Source organism: Colias philodice, chromosome 3 (genome assembly GCF_061535455.1).
Source record: "Colias philodice isolate Cphi_HAF_F1 chromosome 3, ilColPhil1 Martin Lab GWU primary, whole genome shotgun sequence".
NCBI lineage: Eukaryota > Metazoa > Arthropoda > Insecta > Lepidoptera > Pieridae > Colias > Colias philodice.
In genome coordinates, this window is record NC_143088.1 from 916,323 (window position 1) to 936,324 (window position 20,002).

The following is a 20,002-nucleotide window of genomic DNA, read 5'->3' on the forward strand; positions in this document are numbered from 1 at the left end:
TATAAGAATTAATAAATAATAAATACATCATAACATTCATACAATATTTATACGCGTGTCGCACCAAACTTAACAAATGAACACGCGCCAGCCACAAAATTGTAAGATGTAAAACGAAAATTGAGCGATGCAATAAAATCAAATTGTTTTTGTGTCGACATAACGCTGTTTTGGTTTAGTTAATGTTGAATTTTCAGCGGATTTCGTTGCCTTATTGCCAGTTATGGTTCGAGTTCGTTCCGTTTATTTTTCGGCTGCGAAAATTCTGTAGGCATAAATTTAGGCGAATTATATGTACAAACATTTTGACGAATGTGAAATTAAGATGATATATTTTTTATTCGTATAATGACGATGAATTAAATATGATTCTGCAATTGAAAATTTTTAAAAATTAATATTTGGTAGCATAATATGACATATTTCTGAACTAGGTATATAGATAGTTTCTTAAATATTTTTATAAATTAATTGATAAAACTAATAACACAATTTCATGCGATGCAGATGGCGAAAGAAGTTTCAAATCGTATGTGACCATTGGAATAGAACCTAAGTCCTGTATTTAACTCCTTATCAATAGTTACGTAGGTGGGTACTATTTTTATTAGACACGTCTGCAGCTGTGAATTAAGTTTGCAAAAAACAAAATGTGTCTTACCGGAACTAACCGAGTTTAAAACAGTTGAAATAAATTACATGCGTATTCGTAGTTTATGTTAAAACATTTTAAAAACCCTTTTAATGCTAAAATTATAATTGGTAATGAACATTTTTGAGCTTAGTAAAGTTTGTAAACGTAAATAAATTGTTCTTTTTGTATATTCAAGGAGGCTTAAACCGAATGCAGCCACATTTGTCGCAACGAGTGTTTAAAATGAAAAATCTTTATTCCACGTATAGCATTTTCTCTTTGAGGCCATCCTTTAGCAAAATCAGATTTGCCGAACCCCTAGAGATTTTCCGTGAATGCAGTCTTGGAAGACACATCGCTCGTGTCTCCCAGAATTTTCCATTAATTTCGTGCTTTGATCAAATAAATAAAACATCCGGACGTAATCCTAGGTCCGCTTCTAGCGACGTTACGGATTTATTTACGATTTCCGTGCGCAATGACAAATGAAATTTGTACATAAAATACCGTGATCGTCCCGGATCCGTGCCGATTGCAATAAATCGCCGGTTGTAAAAGTTAGATTGCGACACTGCAATATGCTTACCTGCGCTGAAGTTATGCTATCCTGGTAGCGTCTTATTGATTTCAACGTGACATTCCCACGGAAACTTTTCTTTTTTTGATCGGCCGCGGCGGCGCTCTGGTGTTTACCGCCTTTTGAATAAAGAGCCTTTTGTACAACAACGTGAGTTATTTACTTGTTACTTGCTTTCCTTATATGACATTAACTTTAGTACTTAAAAATAGAGCAATAACTTTTCTGTAAAATTAGTAACCAATATTTAGTTTAAATAAACTTAATTTAATTAAACAAGAGCCATTAATTTCAATATTGCGAGTTGCCTATACCTACATAAGATGATCCTCTTACATGTAAAAAGGTATAGTTTCTATATACTTTAGCGCGATACGTGTCGTTATCTGAAAATATCGGCGCGAAAACGAATTCAATTTCCGCCATTTCCCGCGCTCTTGACGGCGGCACCGCGGCAGCTGAAATAAAAAGGAGTTTTGCTATTTTATACTAAAAGGGATTATAAAATAACATCTTTTTGATATCAATCAACATCTATTATCGTTTGTTATCAACTAATTTATGAATAAAAGTACTATAAAGTTGCATTAAAAAAAAGGTAAAGAAATAATAGACCACCTTTTTATTAAAAACTATATTTTTATTCTCGTAGAGTTAGAAAAAGCTCTCAGAGTTAAGATTCTTACACTAAAATACTAGGAGATCATATTCTGGCAGTGTTCGCTGGACAATATTTAGTTCACATGTCGAACTAAAACAATTGCTTGCATTCAGGTCACCAAGTGGATGCAAATAGAACTTATGGATATGCATTTACAATTAATGCTTTCCTGGTACATATTGTATTACGACGAAACAAAAGACGTTTCAGAACAATGTAGTTATTATAAACTGAGCTTTGAATTTCATTTATTTTTAAACTTTTCATTATCTTCAATAGTCATTGCGATTTTAATTCACATAATATATGAGACAATCTTTAGCAGTAGATTTTGTAAAACAGTTGTGCCATTTTATCAATAAAGTTTATTCAGAATTGGTGGCATTGAAGGGGTTTCATTTTATGCGGGTATTATTTAACACGCACAAAACACAAAATGCTTGTAATATTTCTGATTTAAAATAATCGTTTATTTACTTTCCTTGAAAACAGTACAAAAAACGGCTAGAGCTGGGTTTTGCCATTGAGATAATATTACTACGTATGGAGGAGACACCACGAACAAAATCTGTGCGCCATTTTTTGCTCTAACTAACTGCCACACTCAGAAAGATTCATTAAATTAGTCCTAATGAGTAATTAACTAATTATCATTAAATCTGCTAATTGACGCTACATCCCAGAGACAAAATTTAAGGGTTCATTATTTAATGACAACTTTAAGTATCCATTGACAATGGACCAGTGGGCGGGGCTAAAAAAACATGGCTACGTATTGTGTGCAACAAAAGAATTAACCATAAGTTTACATTGAATTAGTGTCATCAATTTTAATTATTTATGTTTTCTATAAATGAATTTTTTCAATTTGTTGGATCATGAATGGATTAATGAATCCTCATTAATATCATTATGTTTTTTCACAGCATCCTTCTTTAAACTCCGATTTACTAGACGCTGATGTCGTGCTTATATATTTTTTTTAGCTTTATTTGATAAAAAAGAGCAAAGTAGCGTAATGTCAGCAGCAACATTATTTCCGGAGCAAATGGTAATCCTCTTTTCGTTGGTTTCCTTAGGTCGGGTGCCAGCAAAGGCAATATAAGTAACATTTTTTACAGAATCTGGTGTGAATCTATATCGTGCATGGAATTCCTGAACAGAGTATTTTGTGAAGGGATCAGAATTATCTCGTAAATACCGCCTCGGCCCGACTTCTCTATTCCTTCTGGCATAGTCCACAAAGTCAATAAAGTCTATGAGATCAGACATCTTTACCAATCTTTAATATTGAAAAAACTTTTAATTAATGCTAATGTGATTTTTTTACCTATTAAAAATAAAAATATAACCTCAAGTCCGCAAACGCAAATGTCAAAATCAACCATTAAAAAGTTAAGTAAAGGTTTTGCTGTACTTAACTTTAATTGTCATTAAGGGACGGTAATGAACCGTTAACTGTCTCTGAGAGCGAACTTTTTTAAATCTGTACTAAGGAACGACTTAAGTAACCATTAAACGTCTCTGAGTGTGGCAGTAAGTTTTAAAAATTATTATCTAGTTAGGTACTGACCGATGAAAGTTATTCCTTTGCACTTTTCCGTATTATTTGTATTATTTGTGCAATATCGTAACACACACGAAGGCATATTTGATGCGTTTCACTTTAAAACCATTAAAAAAAACCGCTCAACATACGCCATGTGGCGTATGTTGAGTGGAACATAAGTGATGTAGGCGGTGTCGTCTCCATATTAATTTTATCTCAATGGGTTTTGCCATTGAGATAATATTACTACGTATGGAGGAGACACCACGAACAAAATCTGTGCGCCATTTTTTTGCTCTAACTAAGTTTTAAAAATTATTATCTAGTTAGGTACTGACCGATGAAAGTTATTCCTTTGCACTTTTCCGTATTATTTGTATTATTTGTGCAATATCGTAACACACACGAAGGCATATTTGATGCGTTTCACTTTAAAACCATTAAAAAAAACCGCTCAACATACGCCACATGGCGTATGTTGAGTGGAACATAAGTGATGTAGGCGGTGTCGTCTCCATATTAATTTTATCTCAATGGGTTTTGCTCAGGTTTTACAGATAATATAGGTAAAATACAGTTATAAAGACTCAACCAAAATAGTAGAGCCTCGAAGCTTGGAGAACTGCATCATAAATATTAAAATATAAATATTAAAACATTCTTAAAACTGACATTGGTATAATTAATTTATATTGACATTACTGTTTAGTTCCAATCGAAACAGAACATTTTCAAATCTGTTGCATCGATTTCTACCACAAAGCATTAGCTTTCTACTAAGCTTAGAAGAAAATTGAATTTAAATTTGGAAGCTATAATTTATAAGTCCTAAATTAAAAAACACCAAAGGCAGATAAGTACTTCATATTAATTATATTTTTACCTCTATAACATTATCATAGGATTTTATTTACCCTTGTTGTTAATAAAATTTACATACATTTAAGGATACGGGAGTCGGGAGGCTTGACGTAGTCATTTAAATGTTATTCCGGCTGTATAAGATTTTGTTGGATGCCCAAACGATTATGTCGTGTCGTTGGACTTTTAATATTTATAACTGAAACCTTGGAAAATATTTAATATTTAGTGGTATATAAAGGGAATGTGTGTGTGTTGGTTTGTAAGTGAAAGAGCGGGATTAGGGCAAAATTAGATACGATAAGCATTACGATAAGCGGTTTTTTCGTTACGTGATGAAATACGGAAAAGTAAAGGATCGTGCTTAAAAATAATGCATTGGGCATGTAATAAAAATAATGAGAAAAATAAGTAGATTGAAAATGGAGCGTGATGATAAATAATCTTTAGATTTCCCCAATAAATTGACTATACAAAAAAAAGACTTTTCAATTCGTACACGTAGTTCCTGAGACTCGCGCGTCCTACTAAACAAACAATAAACTCTTCAGCTTTATAATATTAGTATAGTCATGGACATTTATAAAATGTCCATATTTATTACTTTATCTATATATATAGTGATCAATAAGAAGGTGTGAAACATAAGTCTTTCGGAAACATAGTGAGGAGGCTTTGCCGCCGTGTTCAATCCCTTGTTCAAACAGATGAAGGTTGTTCTACAATTTGACATCGATGCATAACTAGTTGATAATCGTGACTTCTTTCGTGTAAGTTTGTTTTTGGTCATGATTTTAATTAGAAGAAAAGAATATGTAGGTATACATGGAAGTATAGGGCTTTTTACGCGAATAACGGGAGCTTTCTGGTAAAAGTATGTAGGTTTACTACTTTTAAACCGACAAGCTTTATTTAATAGTAACGTGATTTGAATATTATGTTAACGTTTAATAAAATATATCATTGAAAATACAACTATCTCTTCCAAAGTACATAATAGAAAAATAGCATGAAAGCTTTTTATATAAGTTATTAGTCAAAACATTTAAGAATGCGTATTTAATGATCTATATTTATATTCTCGATATTACATCAATATAGCGCGTCACTAAATTGAAATGGGTCAACGGTGTTTTTATTTATCAGAAGTAACTACTAATAGCTTTTTTATACTATGTATTTGTATCTTATAAATAATCTTTTATTTACTTTATCTTTCTTTCGCGATTCAATGAACTTTCCCGCGTATTTCAGATAATTGAGTGGTTTATAAAACTACCCACATAAAACCGACCGTTTGTTTAGTTGTCGTAGGTACTCGCTAGATGGCGACGCTCGCGCGCTTTGAGCGTGGCTAGCCGCTAAGCTGTCAGTCGTGCGACGACCGCCCGATGGGAAAGACGTCCGGAGGGCGCCCCGACGCAGGAGTCCGCGCTCAGAGATTCAGTAGTCGCAGGTGACTTTAATATTAAACCGACTGGCAGAGAATGCATGCGCGATTGCAGCTTACTGGGATGTGCATCTAATACGGCTGAATAGCTTATACACTTAGCGTCACTACTCTTATATGTATTACAATTAAACTATTACACGAATATACTTTTATTTACTTCCTTATTAATAAGTTATACTTACTACTTAAGTAGCAGATTAGAATATGTAATTTTTAAAGTAAATATGCAAGCACATTGCACAGGAATATTAGTCGTCTTCAAGATTTTTATACGAGCTTTAGGCGGTATGAAATGAGAATAGATAAAATAAAACATAAATGGGCATAATAGTAAGTACATTGGGCCTGGGATATTTTTCATATGGCAATGAGTATCAACGACAACAATTACATAATGAATCTATAATCTGTCATAATATTACAAAATTCATTAACATCTCCCTTACATCTCCTTCCATACTTTTGTCCGTGAAAAATTATAGTTTATTACTCAAACAAATAATAGTTAATCATATCATCATGATCAGATTTCTGTTCATTTTCAAGTTTTGGCAAGAAAAATATGGTTTTAATAGTGAAGTCCTAAGTCAATGCAGATGAAATTTTCACCTGTTTCACTGATCGATCTATTAACAGCCAATAATTAGTGGTAATTCTTCTTTATCTGGATCGTCCCTTCAGTACTAATTACATGTAATCTTTTCTAAATATTGATTAGTCAAGCCAACTCCACATTGCATTTTATACTGAAAAATCTAGCCACGTCATCTCTATTCTTCCCAAAAGAAAACAAAAACGATGTTTTTATGCCTAGATGCAGTCACTTTTATTCGAAATATTCGCTTTTGCATGTTGAACCTTTCATATTTGCACATATAACCTTGCATTCGTGAACTAGACTTATAAATTAGCACATGTACCCTTAACATTAATTACTAAGTTAAACGTTCATTTTCCTAAACTAAATGCGAATTTTAAAATACGTGTACCTTAGATTTATTTAAATAATTTTTATCACAAACAAACGATGCTAAGCTTGATTTTTTTACTTAACAATATGTTTTCCTGCTCCCATTTATAACTGCATAAACAGACATAAAATCAAAAATTATAATATTAGCTTCTCTTTTTAATAAAAATATATGTGTAGGTATAAGAAATAAACATACCAAGAACTATAAGTTCAGAATTGAATCAGAAATCGATTTAATTTCAGTAGTACATGAGCGATTCATTACGCAAATAGTATAAGAAACGCATTGAATAAGAGACGATTATTCGTTTCTTCTATATCTACAGATATCCTCTAGTACAAATTTTTTTATATTATGTATATACATCATTTATTTGGAACCTAACGGTCTTTTAAAAAGAACTAACATAGCAATTGATACTCCTACAATACTACAGAAGAACTTTGAGGTATAAAGAAAACCATTTTTTAATCATACACACGTACATCGTCTATAGATAATAGAATGTGGCCAGACAATACGATTGTATCGAGGTATTGTGTTCACATAAATGGGATTAATTGCAGGATATATGCTGATTCAGTTACAGGTACAAGTCGATCGATATGTCCAATGGTTAACAGAGACATGTAAATCTTGGAGCATCTGCATGTCGTGATAGGAATTGATGTGTTAATCCGTTAACGTTATAGGTGGAATACATTATTATACATAGTATGAGTAGTGGTAGACAATAAAGGGTAATTAAAAAGGTAGAAGTTAAAATCTTAAAGATTTTCGGTTCTCCTGAACATGTATTTGTTGTTTTGCTCTGAAATTTACTTGATTCAAATGATGACATGTTTTGAGGTAAATTTAACAAACTCTTACTGATTTGAACATATCAAAAGTAACCTAAATTTGATTCTCTTTTTACTATCCTATCATCTATATCTTGAACATCCAAAAATACATCTCCAGCATCTGTTGTCAATCAATGTCATTTTGGACTTGTTACATATTGTGTACATATCTTGTCTCAAGCAAACATGGCATAATTTTGAATACCTCAATATTGTAACCACATTATAATGCCTCGTGAGGATAAATCTAGTAGTTTGTATTTTTAGCACATTATTCATTATCGGATTATTTCTAGTTCAAGGCTCGGTGTTAATCAAAGAGTGTTTATGTTAGACTAAATTGGTTAGAGATAATAATAGCAACGGATGCTACTATGCAGCTAGATCGATAGACTTGAATCTAGACGTGTTCTAGACTTGGTTCAAATGCATATCTGTCATCAAGACCAGCCATTTGACTGTTTATTTTGTTAGGAGGTATAATTTTTGGATTGGTAAACGATTAATCTTATTTGAACTTTTTAATATCATTATTGTTAATTTGTGCCGTGTGTTTTTAAATTAATTTTCCTAAGTAGCGAAGAAATTAAATTATAAATAAAAACTCATCGTGTCAGAAAGCATCAGAAAATATTTTTATTTGTTGAACACTTTATAGTCATGTTATGTATTAAAAAAATCTTATAGAGGAAACATTAATCGCTTGACGATAAATAAAATTTATATTTATAAATTACATAGGTAATTTAAAGGGTCACATAAAATTTTGTCAAATTAAAATACTGGTCAGTCTATTTTAGAAATCCTGCTCTACTCTCCTAGGTGTAAACGCATTGAGTAACAAATGTTTAACTCATATCAATGTAAAACTCACAATGACTTCACTTGACGTTCAAAGAAGTTGATAATTAGCCATTAAACTGTTGAATAAACACTTTTCGATCATTCAAATCGGCAGGCGTTTGACCGAGTTCCAAATTTACATCTGATTCAGCGTTCAGCACAAACAGACAAAGAGATTTCTTCTAAACAAACTGCCGCAGTTGTCTCGCCGTCAATCTTTTTCCCTTTCGACATGTGGGCAGCTTTTGACATATTTAACCATGGCTATTTTATTTGACGTCCGTTTTATCACGGTTTCTTGTTAATTTTTTAATGTAAACGATTATTGCTTAACGTTTTACGTAGTTTATAAGTATTAATCTGGGTTAAAGACAAAAGTTTCGAAAGAAAGCGTACTGGAATACCACTAGGCTCAGCTCTATGACCTTGACCCCTTTTGTGGCCGCGGCTCTTAAAATTGTCGCGCTACTATTTATTTAATGGGGAGATCGGTGTAAATTAGCATTATATTTAAGGGCATCGTGCACCTCATTTATCAACGGTAACTGGACTATTTGGAGACCATCCAAATTCGATTTTTGGTCGTATATATAAATGAGAAAATCGATGTTCCGGATTTTAGAATCGTCGCGTTTGTCATTTTTTAAACGAAGTTAACCATGCCAAGCGACATATATCAAGGAGCTAATGGAGCATTCGTTAAATTGTAAATTGATATGAAAATAAAAAAAAATAATTTATATACTGTAGCTACATTTATAGCGGGAATTAATTTACGTATAACTGTCGTGTTAGATCTGACGAAATGTTCCGTTGGTTGATAAAATGGGTTGGTTTATCTGTGGATTTGTATATTGGTGTTCTGGATACTGTGTTTTTAGTTTTCATTGAGGCTTAGATCGCAGCCGGCGGTAAATCCACGCGCGCCGAACGTTAACAAATTATTTTCTTTTTCGCGCCATTCTCTTGTTTTGCGGTTGTTTATTTTCTATTGGTGAGTACATTTGGTTATTTAATTTATTTGTTTTTCTTTTTTAAATTATTCTCGGCTTAAAATATTTCGTATTGATTATTTTGATTTCTATCTGTATTGATGCTTTAATAAATAATATCTGTGATGAAACACTTTATCTTAAACTTCAATTTAATTTTTTTTTTACTAAAAACTTAAATTGAGTGACAAAATATAAGTGTAGATAAAATATTAACTTTTTTTAACTGAACCATCAATGATAAGATTTTGATCGCAGTGTAGGATTTAACGTAGTCTTTCGCCTTTCTAATTTATCGTATTCGTAGCGCTTCTAGAAGTGTATTTTCTAAAACTATAATACATATCTAAGAAAAGATATTAATTAACCTGTGTAGTCGAGTAATTTAAAATTTACTTTTAACTTTTTTTAAATTGATTTCACTAGTTTTATCCCCCGGGTTTACTCGCATATAATATTATGTACTAATCTAGGATATAATTTGTGCCTCTGTTAAATTTCATCTTGATCAGATCGGCTGATTATGTCCTACATGGATGTTTGTTACTCTTTCATATGCAAGTTTATCGGAAAGAGTAAAATCTATCCAATCTCCGAATCCCTCGCGTTTATGAAAATGTAAAATAGACATAAAAATGACTTAAATGGTGTTTATATTAAATAATAAAAATAACGGCGACTTTTGCTCTACCTATAGAAGCAGATTTGACACGAGACAGTTAAAGACCAATGTTAGTATTTACATACTATGTATTTACGTACGTAAAAGCGAATTCTGTTCTCTTGTGGTGTGTGGGATGGTATCAAGATGGTATAGTATGTACCTGATTCACTGATGATACGCACAAGTAGGTGTAAGGTCTCGATCAGACAGGCTGGTCAGCCTTCTGTGGCCTGTCTGATCGAGACATTCTTTTCCTTTTCTCCATTGGGAGTCAAACCCAGTATCCAACGAAACGATTCTTCGATCACGTATTAGCGTCTGGAAGAAAGCGGTCGTAAGCCAATGTAAAGAACCTAAAAATTATATTAAGAAAATACAAATTTTCTTTGCACAAACTGCTTTCATTACCTTTCGTAATTGTTGTAATTTGATTATTATTCAAAAGTACTTGTAAAGCAGCCTTGCTGAATGAATGAGTTTTGAAAGTCAATTGTTTCTTTTAATTCGAGTGATTAAAGCTGCTTCGGTGATTATTTTTGTAGTGAAACTTCTTTAGGCGCGTTGAGAGTAAAATTTCATGGTCGTATCATGGCAATACGTCACGTCATAGAGTAAGGCGACGATTTTGAATCTTGCCAAAGAAGTTAAATAATTTTCAAAACAGGCCAATTAGATATTCATTTTATACACTACAAACTAAAATATCTTATCTTCTATAATAATACTATTCTGTAGGTATGTTAATGTTGGCAGTTTCCAAATCCTTAAAAACACAGTATATGTTATGTATGTTGCAGTATAAAATCTTCGTACACCTTTCATCTCACGAAACTTTTGAAAGCTCAACAGGTAGATCACCTAATGAATAACAAGACCTGAGGGCTACTTGAGCCACGCATACCTATTTACATAAATATATGGACCGAGTTGACTTTTGGTAACCCGACTGCGTCAAAATTAAGTCTTTTGTGTGAAAATTTTTGGTACATTTTGTAAACGGCATCATAGTAGGTTTCAAACTTTTCGTGTCGGTTAAAAATGCAGTAGTTCGTAGAGGGGTCTACGAAATACTGCATTTTTTAACAAATAAAAATAATGCCTTTCTGTAACAGTAAGTCAGGTTAAATTTTGGGATAACTTATACATTTTACAGCCTTTGGAGGATTTTAAATGAAACACAAAACAGGACTTTCTCAATATTATATTAAAAATACATGATTTCGTAGACCGCTGGTAGTAAGTAAGTAATATCACACATATCTGACGTTTGTAATGGAGAGCAGTTGAGGACTATTTAATTTCAAAATATTAAGATCATAAGAAAATACCTCCTAAAGATTATTTTAAAAACAATATTTCGTAGGCTAATAAAATAACACGTATCTATCTACACAAAAAGTCAGGTATAGCATTCTTTTAATTACAAAACATATTACAAGAACTGCAGTCTTTCGTATACCTTTGTAATCTATCGATCTATAAAAGAGAGTTTGGTGAAGCAATCTTTTAAAATTACAAATAGTATATTAAAACCAACTATAGTAATATGTATTACAGGTACACTGAATCTGTAATGTGTTGCGCGCCAAATGTTACAGACTACATAATCATGTTGTAGCCTATACAAATATCATATTAACACTATAGTATAAGAAACAAAAAGCGAGGCAAGGTTAAATATTAGTTTGAATGTAATAAAAATGTACTGCGATTCTACACAGCTACCTAATTGATGTAGGTAGTTGATAACAAAACGCAGCTAGTCAACGACTATTAGTAAAGTGAGGGTAGTTGGGTCGTCGTATAAACAGCGTCCGAGCCCCTAGGCACGATCCGTACGATTGCGCCACGAGTCAAAGGAAAGCGGCAATTTATAGTATTCGACAGCTAAGCATGTTCGGACAGGAAACAGTGACAACTATATTGACAACTATTTATCCACAAAAATATTAAATCAAAAGTCACGTCTAACACGGCCATACTGACAATCGTACGTCCTCGTACGCCTTTTCTCGTATTACAACACTACGGTAGTTCATTTCGGAATTACACAACCATCCTGCCTCGGCCACACTGACCTGACAGAACAATAACCACGTCCACATGACATAGCCACTCCGTTCGCGTATCTTGGTATATCTACGCTCGTTCGACTAGTGAAATACATCACTACGATACGCCAGCGACTAGATAATACCTCAACGCCAGAGTTCAACTAGCGATTTGGATCACTACACACAATTCCTTCGATGAACTACATTCCCGTTACAATAATCCACGTAACAAACTTTTACTTTACACAACGCACGAAAAAACACAAACGCCAGTATGCCGTTACAAAACTACGTAAACTCAAAACAATTAAAAAGTATAGGCTTGAATTCTATCCCACTTCTGATATAAGAAACAAAAAGCGAGGCAAGGTTAAATATTAGTTTGAATGTAATAAAAATGTACTGCGATTCTACACAGCTACCTAATTGATGTAGGTAGTTGATAACAAAACGCAGCTAGTCAACGACTATTAGTAAAGTGAGGGTAGTTGGGTCGAACGTCGTATAAACAGCGTCCGAGCCCCTAGGCACGATCCGTACGATTGCGCCACGAGTCAAAGGAAAGCGGCAATTTATAGTATTCGACAGCTAAGCATGTTCGGACAGGAAACAGTGACAACTATATTGACAACTATTTATCCACAAAAATATTAAATCAAAACATGATCAAAAGTCACGTCTAACAATAGTATTTCGTAGATTTTATTACTGGTCTACGAAATACGTATCTACCGATCTGAAAAGATTCCTCGAAATAAACATATTATAATTAACCTACAGTATTAGACACTTCTAATAACACGTATCTGAACAGAGTCAGGTGTATTATTTCAAACTCAAACTCAAACATTTATTTATTCTATTAAACTTCTTTTAGACGTACTTTCGAATCGTCATTACATATTTGAACATTTACCACCGATTTGGAAAGCAGTTTAGGTATCTATGGAGAAGAACCGGCAAGAAACTCCATATTATTATTATTTTTTATATAAAAAGTACACAACGTTAGTACAAGTAGTCTTTATACCCTAATAATATGCTTGTATTTGCACAGAGAGTCAGGTGTAGCGTGGGGGCGGCGCGGGCGTGGCGTGGCGGGCGCGCGCGGCGCGGGCGCGTGGCGGCGGCGTGAGCGCGCCGGGCATCCGCGCAGGCCCATGGAGATCCTTACCAGCATCTACGCGTTGCTCGCTGGAGGGGTAATATGATTATTACCTAAATAAATAAGTTTCTGATGCACTGATGTGAATTTGCTGCTAAATTATTTGAAATTGTATTTTCTATTATATTCGCAACTAAATTCCTGAGACTGTGAAGTGTGAATACAGCTTCAACCGTTGAGCTGAAAGCATGAAAAAAAAAATTTTAACCTCGTAGCAGTAGTTTTTAAGAGTTACTTCATTTATAAAAAGCCATTATAATGGACTATATTTAAATTAAATATACGCGAGTAAATGCGAAGGTCCAAGAGCCATCATTATTCTATAAATAGCCATAAAAGAATTATAGCAAACGGAAGGGACAGTACCGCTGTAAAATTCTTATCACCATTATTAAAAAGAACATTATTTCCAGCAAGGGGTAAACCCGAAAATCGACTCTATAGCATTTCGTCTTCATTGCGGGGCTACAACGGCTGCTCTTTTGGCGGCAAGCGCGGCCCTTACCACGCGCCATCTCGTGGGCAACCCCATAGACTGCATACACACAAGGTAAGTGACAATAGTGCAGAGACATTAGTACGAGCGTGTTGTAATAGATGGCGCTAAAATAAATTTTCGTACGGAGTTATTTTTTTTGCTATTTTTTTTCACAACGAGAAAAATTATGTTTTTTTAGCTTTTCACAAATAATGTTTTAGGCAATAGATTAAAATGTCCTGAAATAACACGAATTTAAATAAGAGCTTGAGAACTGACATAACATTATTGTTTTAATGAAAATTTTAAAAGGTTAATAAAACATTTTTTGTCAGGATCACGTTTATGTACGAAAGAAAATAAGGGAATTCTGTTTTGTGTGATAATTCGAGATAACATTTACAACAGCTTTGTAAATTTTAGAATTAAGGTTACTTTTCGCATATTATTTTTCATGAGACCATTGCTGAAAAAATTGTAATGTGGCGTGGTTCCTGCCTAATCTCACCTGTTAAAATAAAAATGGTTTATTTCTATTTTGCTTATTGTTATCACAATTTGAATAAGCTTCATGTTATGAATAAACAGTCGTGGAAAGTTGTCCAAATTTTAACACTTCATAAAATTGAAATTAAAAGAGACGACCCTCATAATAATCAAATTTTTGATCCTTATTTGAATTGCGTGCTATTTTTAAATAGTAAAATTTCTTCGATACGGCTTTTGTTCCTCAGTTTACAAGCATATTATATGCTTTCTTTCAAAATTTAGAAGATATTACAATGCTAGGTCAGTACCTAAATATATAATTAACAATAAAAATAACAATAACAGTAAACAATAACTTTATTTTTCAAAATATTTTATAATTTCGTGTGCACTTCAAACTAAAACCTATCAATTACCAAGTTAAGCGCTCCACTAGCGGTCAATAAACGGATGGCAGTTCAAACCTTAAAAGACCAATCAAGTTATCCACTACTTGGTCAGTAACCACCTGCCTTTCCAGGGACATACCAGAAGACGTACTGAACACGTACTGCTGGATCCACTCCACGTTCACCGTGGCTGGTGAAGCGGGCGCGTACCCGGGGGTGCGGGGCGCGGGGACGGCCACCAGGCGATACGGGAAGTACTACCAGTGGGTCGCTTTCACACTGTTTTTGCAGGTCAGTGGTATATAAAGTGTGGAATATTATAGATAGGTAGGTAGTTAAAATAAATATAGGGTATAGGTAATATAGTATGGGAAGAGACGAGAAATAACGTTGGTACTTGAGTAAAGGTATGTAAAAACTAAAAGGTGAGTGGTAAAGATATTAAAGAGATTATTGTATAAGTGGTCAGAGGTAGAATATAGTATAGTAGGTAATTGAGTATGGGAAAATATATGAGAAACTGTTCTTTCAGATTAGTCGTAGAGACAAAGTAAAAAGAGAGTTTTACTATGGTAGAGAGATATAGGGTAATTAAATAGATAAAGACGAGGAATACTGAAGGTACGTAAGTTGAAGTTATCTGAGTAAAGGCAAGTGAAAGGTGAGTGCTACAGTCATATTGTGTATAATTTATAAAGAGTTTAACAGGTAGTTACCGGTTCCTGTAGGTAAGTGTTTATGTAGAGTATATGGGGCTATTTATTTCGACCGATATTTTTTTTTTTTTTTTGTGTGGTGTCTCTCAATGTTAGCCAGAAGGGCTTCTACATTTTAACGCGGACGCGGGGGTGAACTGAAGGTTCACCCTGGTAGCGACATGCACAAGGGCGTCCCCCCTTGACGGGGATCTCGAACCTCGGCTTGGGCTGTCGCTTGAGTGGAGGAGGCCAGAAGGGCCCTAATCGGACGGGCGCTCACCCGGGTGGGCGCGGGTTCGACCGATAGTTGTGTACCAATTGTACATAAGAATGAAGAAGCAATCTCTCTAACAAATAAAGCCATAAATATCAGAAGCATACCAGGAATTAATGCGATGACTCTACAATTGTTTATAAGCAGAGAGAATGAAAAAAACATTACTTGAAGCTTTTTGCATTCCTTTCTGTTTATTATGCGTATTTTTTCTACGAAGCATACTCCACACTCTTTCTCTTCAACACAAAGAGTGCGGCTTTATAATATGTAGGTATGTTGTGAAAAAGAAATATTTTGTGTAATTTTAATATTTAACGAGGAAAAATTTTCATAATACCACATTTCTACCTTCGTCTAAAATTAATTAAATTAATAAATAGCCTAAAATGATTTTTCTTGGTTCAAAAAGACGTACCCACCCATAAAAAAAGTTTTTGCTTTTGTAAAATATCTACTACACAAAATTTATATCTTATCAAATATCAATAATATCATGGTACTCTAATAATAATTGGTTCCCAGGGTATTATCAATCACACAAACACCGCTGCCAATTTGTGGCTAACCGACTTGACATAAATGTGATTTATTTGTATGAGAAAACGATATATTTTTATATGAGAGACAAAACACTAGGAACATCGAATTTTTAAAGGACATACAAGGTCACAAAATTATAACTTTATGTCTATAATATTTTTTTTTCTGTGTATGTATGTCTATCAGTCATTGTAAGTTTGGTTGCATTGTAAATGACTAAAATTTGAACAAATTGACGTGGTTTTGTAGGGTTTTTTACTGAAAATAATAGTTGCAGAAGAAAGTTGTTGAAAAACAATATAACATATCGTAACAATTATTTCCAATTCTGGTTAATGAGTGTATTTAACCTATATTTTGTACTTGTTGTTCAAGTAGAGATTTTCGTAGCTATGAAGAGCTTTTAATTTATATTATTTTTTTAAGCTCAATAAAAGTTTATTTTTAATTTTTATTTACAATCAGAAGTTTATCGAACACCATTCAATTGCTGAGGGGTTTATTAATATTTACTATTACTTAATTTTAATTATTTTTCTTTAAAAGATCGTCCGGCGTCCTAATCATAAAAACATAGGCAAAGACAAGTATCGTATAAGATTTTTCTAAGCCTAATGATTATGATAGTTCTTATAGATTTATGAACCCCCAGTACATCATCACTACATAGTATAAAACAAAGTCGCTTTCCCTGTCCCTATGTCCCTATGTCCTTATGTCCCTATGTCCCTTTGTACGCTTAAATCTTTGAAACTACGCAACGGATTTTGATGCGGTTTTTTAGGGTTCCGTAGCCAAAATGGCAAAAACGGAACCCTTATAGTTTCGTCATGTCCGTCTGTCCGTCTGTCCGTCTGTCCGTCTGTCACAGCCGATTTACTCGGAAACTATAAGTACTACAGTGATGAAATTTGATGGGAATATGTGTTGTATGAACCGCTACAAAAATATGACACTAAATAGTAAAAAAAAGAATTGGGGGTGGGGCCCCCCATACATGTAACTGAGGGATGAAATTTTTTTTTTCGATGTACATACCCGTGTGGGGTATCAATGGAAAGGTCTTTTAAAATGATATAAAGTTTTCTAAAAAACATTTTTCTTAAAGTGAACGGTTTTTGAGATATCAGCTCTCAAAGTCGTAAAAAGTATGTCCCCCCCCCTCTATTTTTATAACTACGGGGTATAAAATTCTAAAAAAAATAGAGGTGATGCATGCTAATTAACTCTTTCAACGATTTTTGGTTTGATCAAAGTATCTCTTATAGTTTTTGAGATAGGTTGATTTAACTGTAATTTATTATATTTGCTGCTACGGAACCCTTTGTGCGCGAGCCCGACTCGCACTTGGCCGGTTTTATTTTAATAGATAGAGTGATTCAAGAGGAAGGTTTATATGTATAATAACATAAATTAAATAGTGGAGAAGTACTGTTATTTTTGAGGTTTCTAATGTGATGTCGTAAAAAATTACATCTTTTCCGCTTACATTGCAAACGCAGGCTGAACCCTGCGAGTTTTATGAAAATAATGTACTAAGTATTATACACATTGAAAAGGTCTACAGAAAAGTCCGCGATGGTATATGTCTATCTCTTATGGATAACCCACAATAACTTTTTTTTGTCATTTACTTTTTACGACAAATAATGGCTAATTTTCGATGCGATTTTAACCAATACAGCATTAATCCTTAACCAATTAAATACCTTGAATACATTGTTCATTTAATATAGATCTATATGGCCCTTTACACCGTATGATTTAAGTGAATATTTTCGAAGATATTACAGATTTAAAAATTGCGGGACGTAGCGTTTGCGGCGGTACCGGCCGGCCGCCCGGCTATCTATTTTATACCCGTACGAAGTCGGAGCGGGCCGCTATTTTTTTATATACAAAACGTTCACAGTTTTTTGTAGTGTATTTAGTATCAGCATTGCACCCGTGCGAAGCCGGGGCGGGTCGCTAGTGTATAATAATTAATTGTTTCAAGATATATTGTAGCAAATAAAAAGCTCTCTATTCTATTTCTACAAAGCCATACAATCAATCACACTCAATAAATAACAATTACCTGGATTGCCGTGATGACGGACTCTTTTGGCTTCCAATGTATCCGGTTACTTCAAGATTAGTTTTTAAGCCGCCATGAAAGCGCAATTATTAACCCATCTATATCAGCATTGATGAATGGAGGGAGGTAATACGATTAATTGACGATTTGGCATCATATGATGTGTTATGATTTATTTTTTCTTTTATATTGTTTTTTTTTTTAAATTGGAAAGCTTTGTATAGCTTTTATGGGCAGATGATGGACTATTTAAATAGATAAGAACACAGATTTTACAACAAAAAAAATATATGAATGTATTTCTTTTTATACCAGAGATATTAAATAATATAGATGCATCAAGCAACAATTATGGTCAGAAATGAATGTATTGAACATACCTGTGTTATATGTAGTTATGTATAAATATTCAAAATCGTAAGTAATACATATATTAGATAATAACTACATCTCCACTTTAAATAACAATAATAATACATGTGAATAAAATGCGCAGAAATGTTAAGAAGCGTAATTCTAAATGGAAACTATGTTAATGTTAGTGCGGTCGAAATTATTGTCGTGGCACATGTTTTGCAGATTTAATTTATGTACTTTAGCGTTTATTCATACATTTTTGACTGACCGGTTGGCTTGGTTGGTAGTGGCCCTGCCTTCCAAGTTCCAAGCCAGAGGTCGTGGGTTCGATTCCCATCCGGAGCAAATATTTGTGTGATGCACATAGATGTTTGCTCTGTGTCTGGGTGTTAATTATCTATATAAGTATTTATTTAAAAATTATATATATATGTATGTTTATCAGCCATCTGGTTTCCATAACACAAGCAAAAGCTTAGTATGGGATCAGATTGTGCCGTGTGTGAAAATTGTCCTGAAAAAAAAATACTTTCCGGATACCGGAGACTAGGAAATATACTAACGGACTGAAACCTAGGGCGGCACATTTTTGGGGGCGGGAAGTTGTCACATTTTGAGGGCGTCAAATTGAGGATATTTGAATTTATAGAAATTAAGGCGTTCATTTAATAATTATGCGTTAATCTGCTAGGTACTGTTTCTTTCTCTTATAAGTTTTAATGAAAAAACCGACTTTTGAACTACCTATAAATATTGTAGTACCTAGATAATATATTAATTTCTTACCTGTTCTAGGAAAGGAAATGTTCTTGATATATCATTTACTAACAATAGCAGAATCTTTTTAATGAATTTGTGTGAAAAAGGTAGTAAGCATTATAGTTTACTGAATAACTCTACTGCCTCTACTTAAATCCGCGAGCAGTCAAAGCGTGCAGCTAGTTCATTACAAGCTTAATTATAACAACGTGATTGAAATTTAAGTACATGCTTCAAAAGGCCGACCACACCAAGTTAAAATTCGTATCTTTTAATATTGATTATAACTTGATAACTGAAGTTGTGTCGGACAAAAGATACTCCAGATACTTGCAAATGATCAAACAAGGGTTCCTTAGCCCAGATTTAAGATACGGAACCCATTATATTTATATTTTTATAAAAATGGTAATTATCATAACTTTAAAAAACATAGCAGTGTATCAATGCCTTAGATTTAAAATTACGACATAAGAAATATTAGCCAGTTAGGAAAATCCATTAATTCTCATAATGTTTTAAATAGCTATTGAAAAGATTTCATAAGGGTATAATTTTTATAATTGAACCAGAATAAGTAAACCTTTTTTTTAATAACTAAAATTATTGCTATATTAAAAAAAATAATCGTAAAAACTTCGAACACTTAAAAAAAAACAATCAAGTTTG

The 20,002-nt window shown here is 33.4% G+C and overlaps 1 protein-coding gene across 1 annotated transcript in view; it reads left to right on the forward strand.

The window, feature by feature from the left end:
• Positions 1-13,823, forward strand: part of LOC149489333 (uncharacterized) — a 44,838-nt gene extending 31,015 nt beyond the window's left edge. The window contains exons 2-4 of the mRNA XM_089712352.1: positions 5,588-5,738; positions 13,162-13,306; positions 13,683-13,823. Of these exons, the coding sequence (XP_089568478.1) occupies positions 5,674-5,738; positions 13,162-13,306; positions 13,683-13,823 (351 nt within the window). The 5' untranslated portion in view covers positions 5,588-5,673. The remainder of the gene's footprint in view (positions 1-5,587; positions 5,739-13,161; positions 13,307-13,682) is intronic.
• Positions 13,824-20,002: the final 6,179 nt, after the last annotated feature.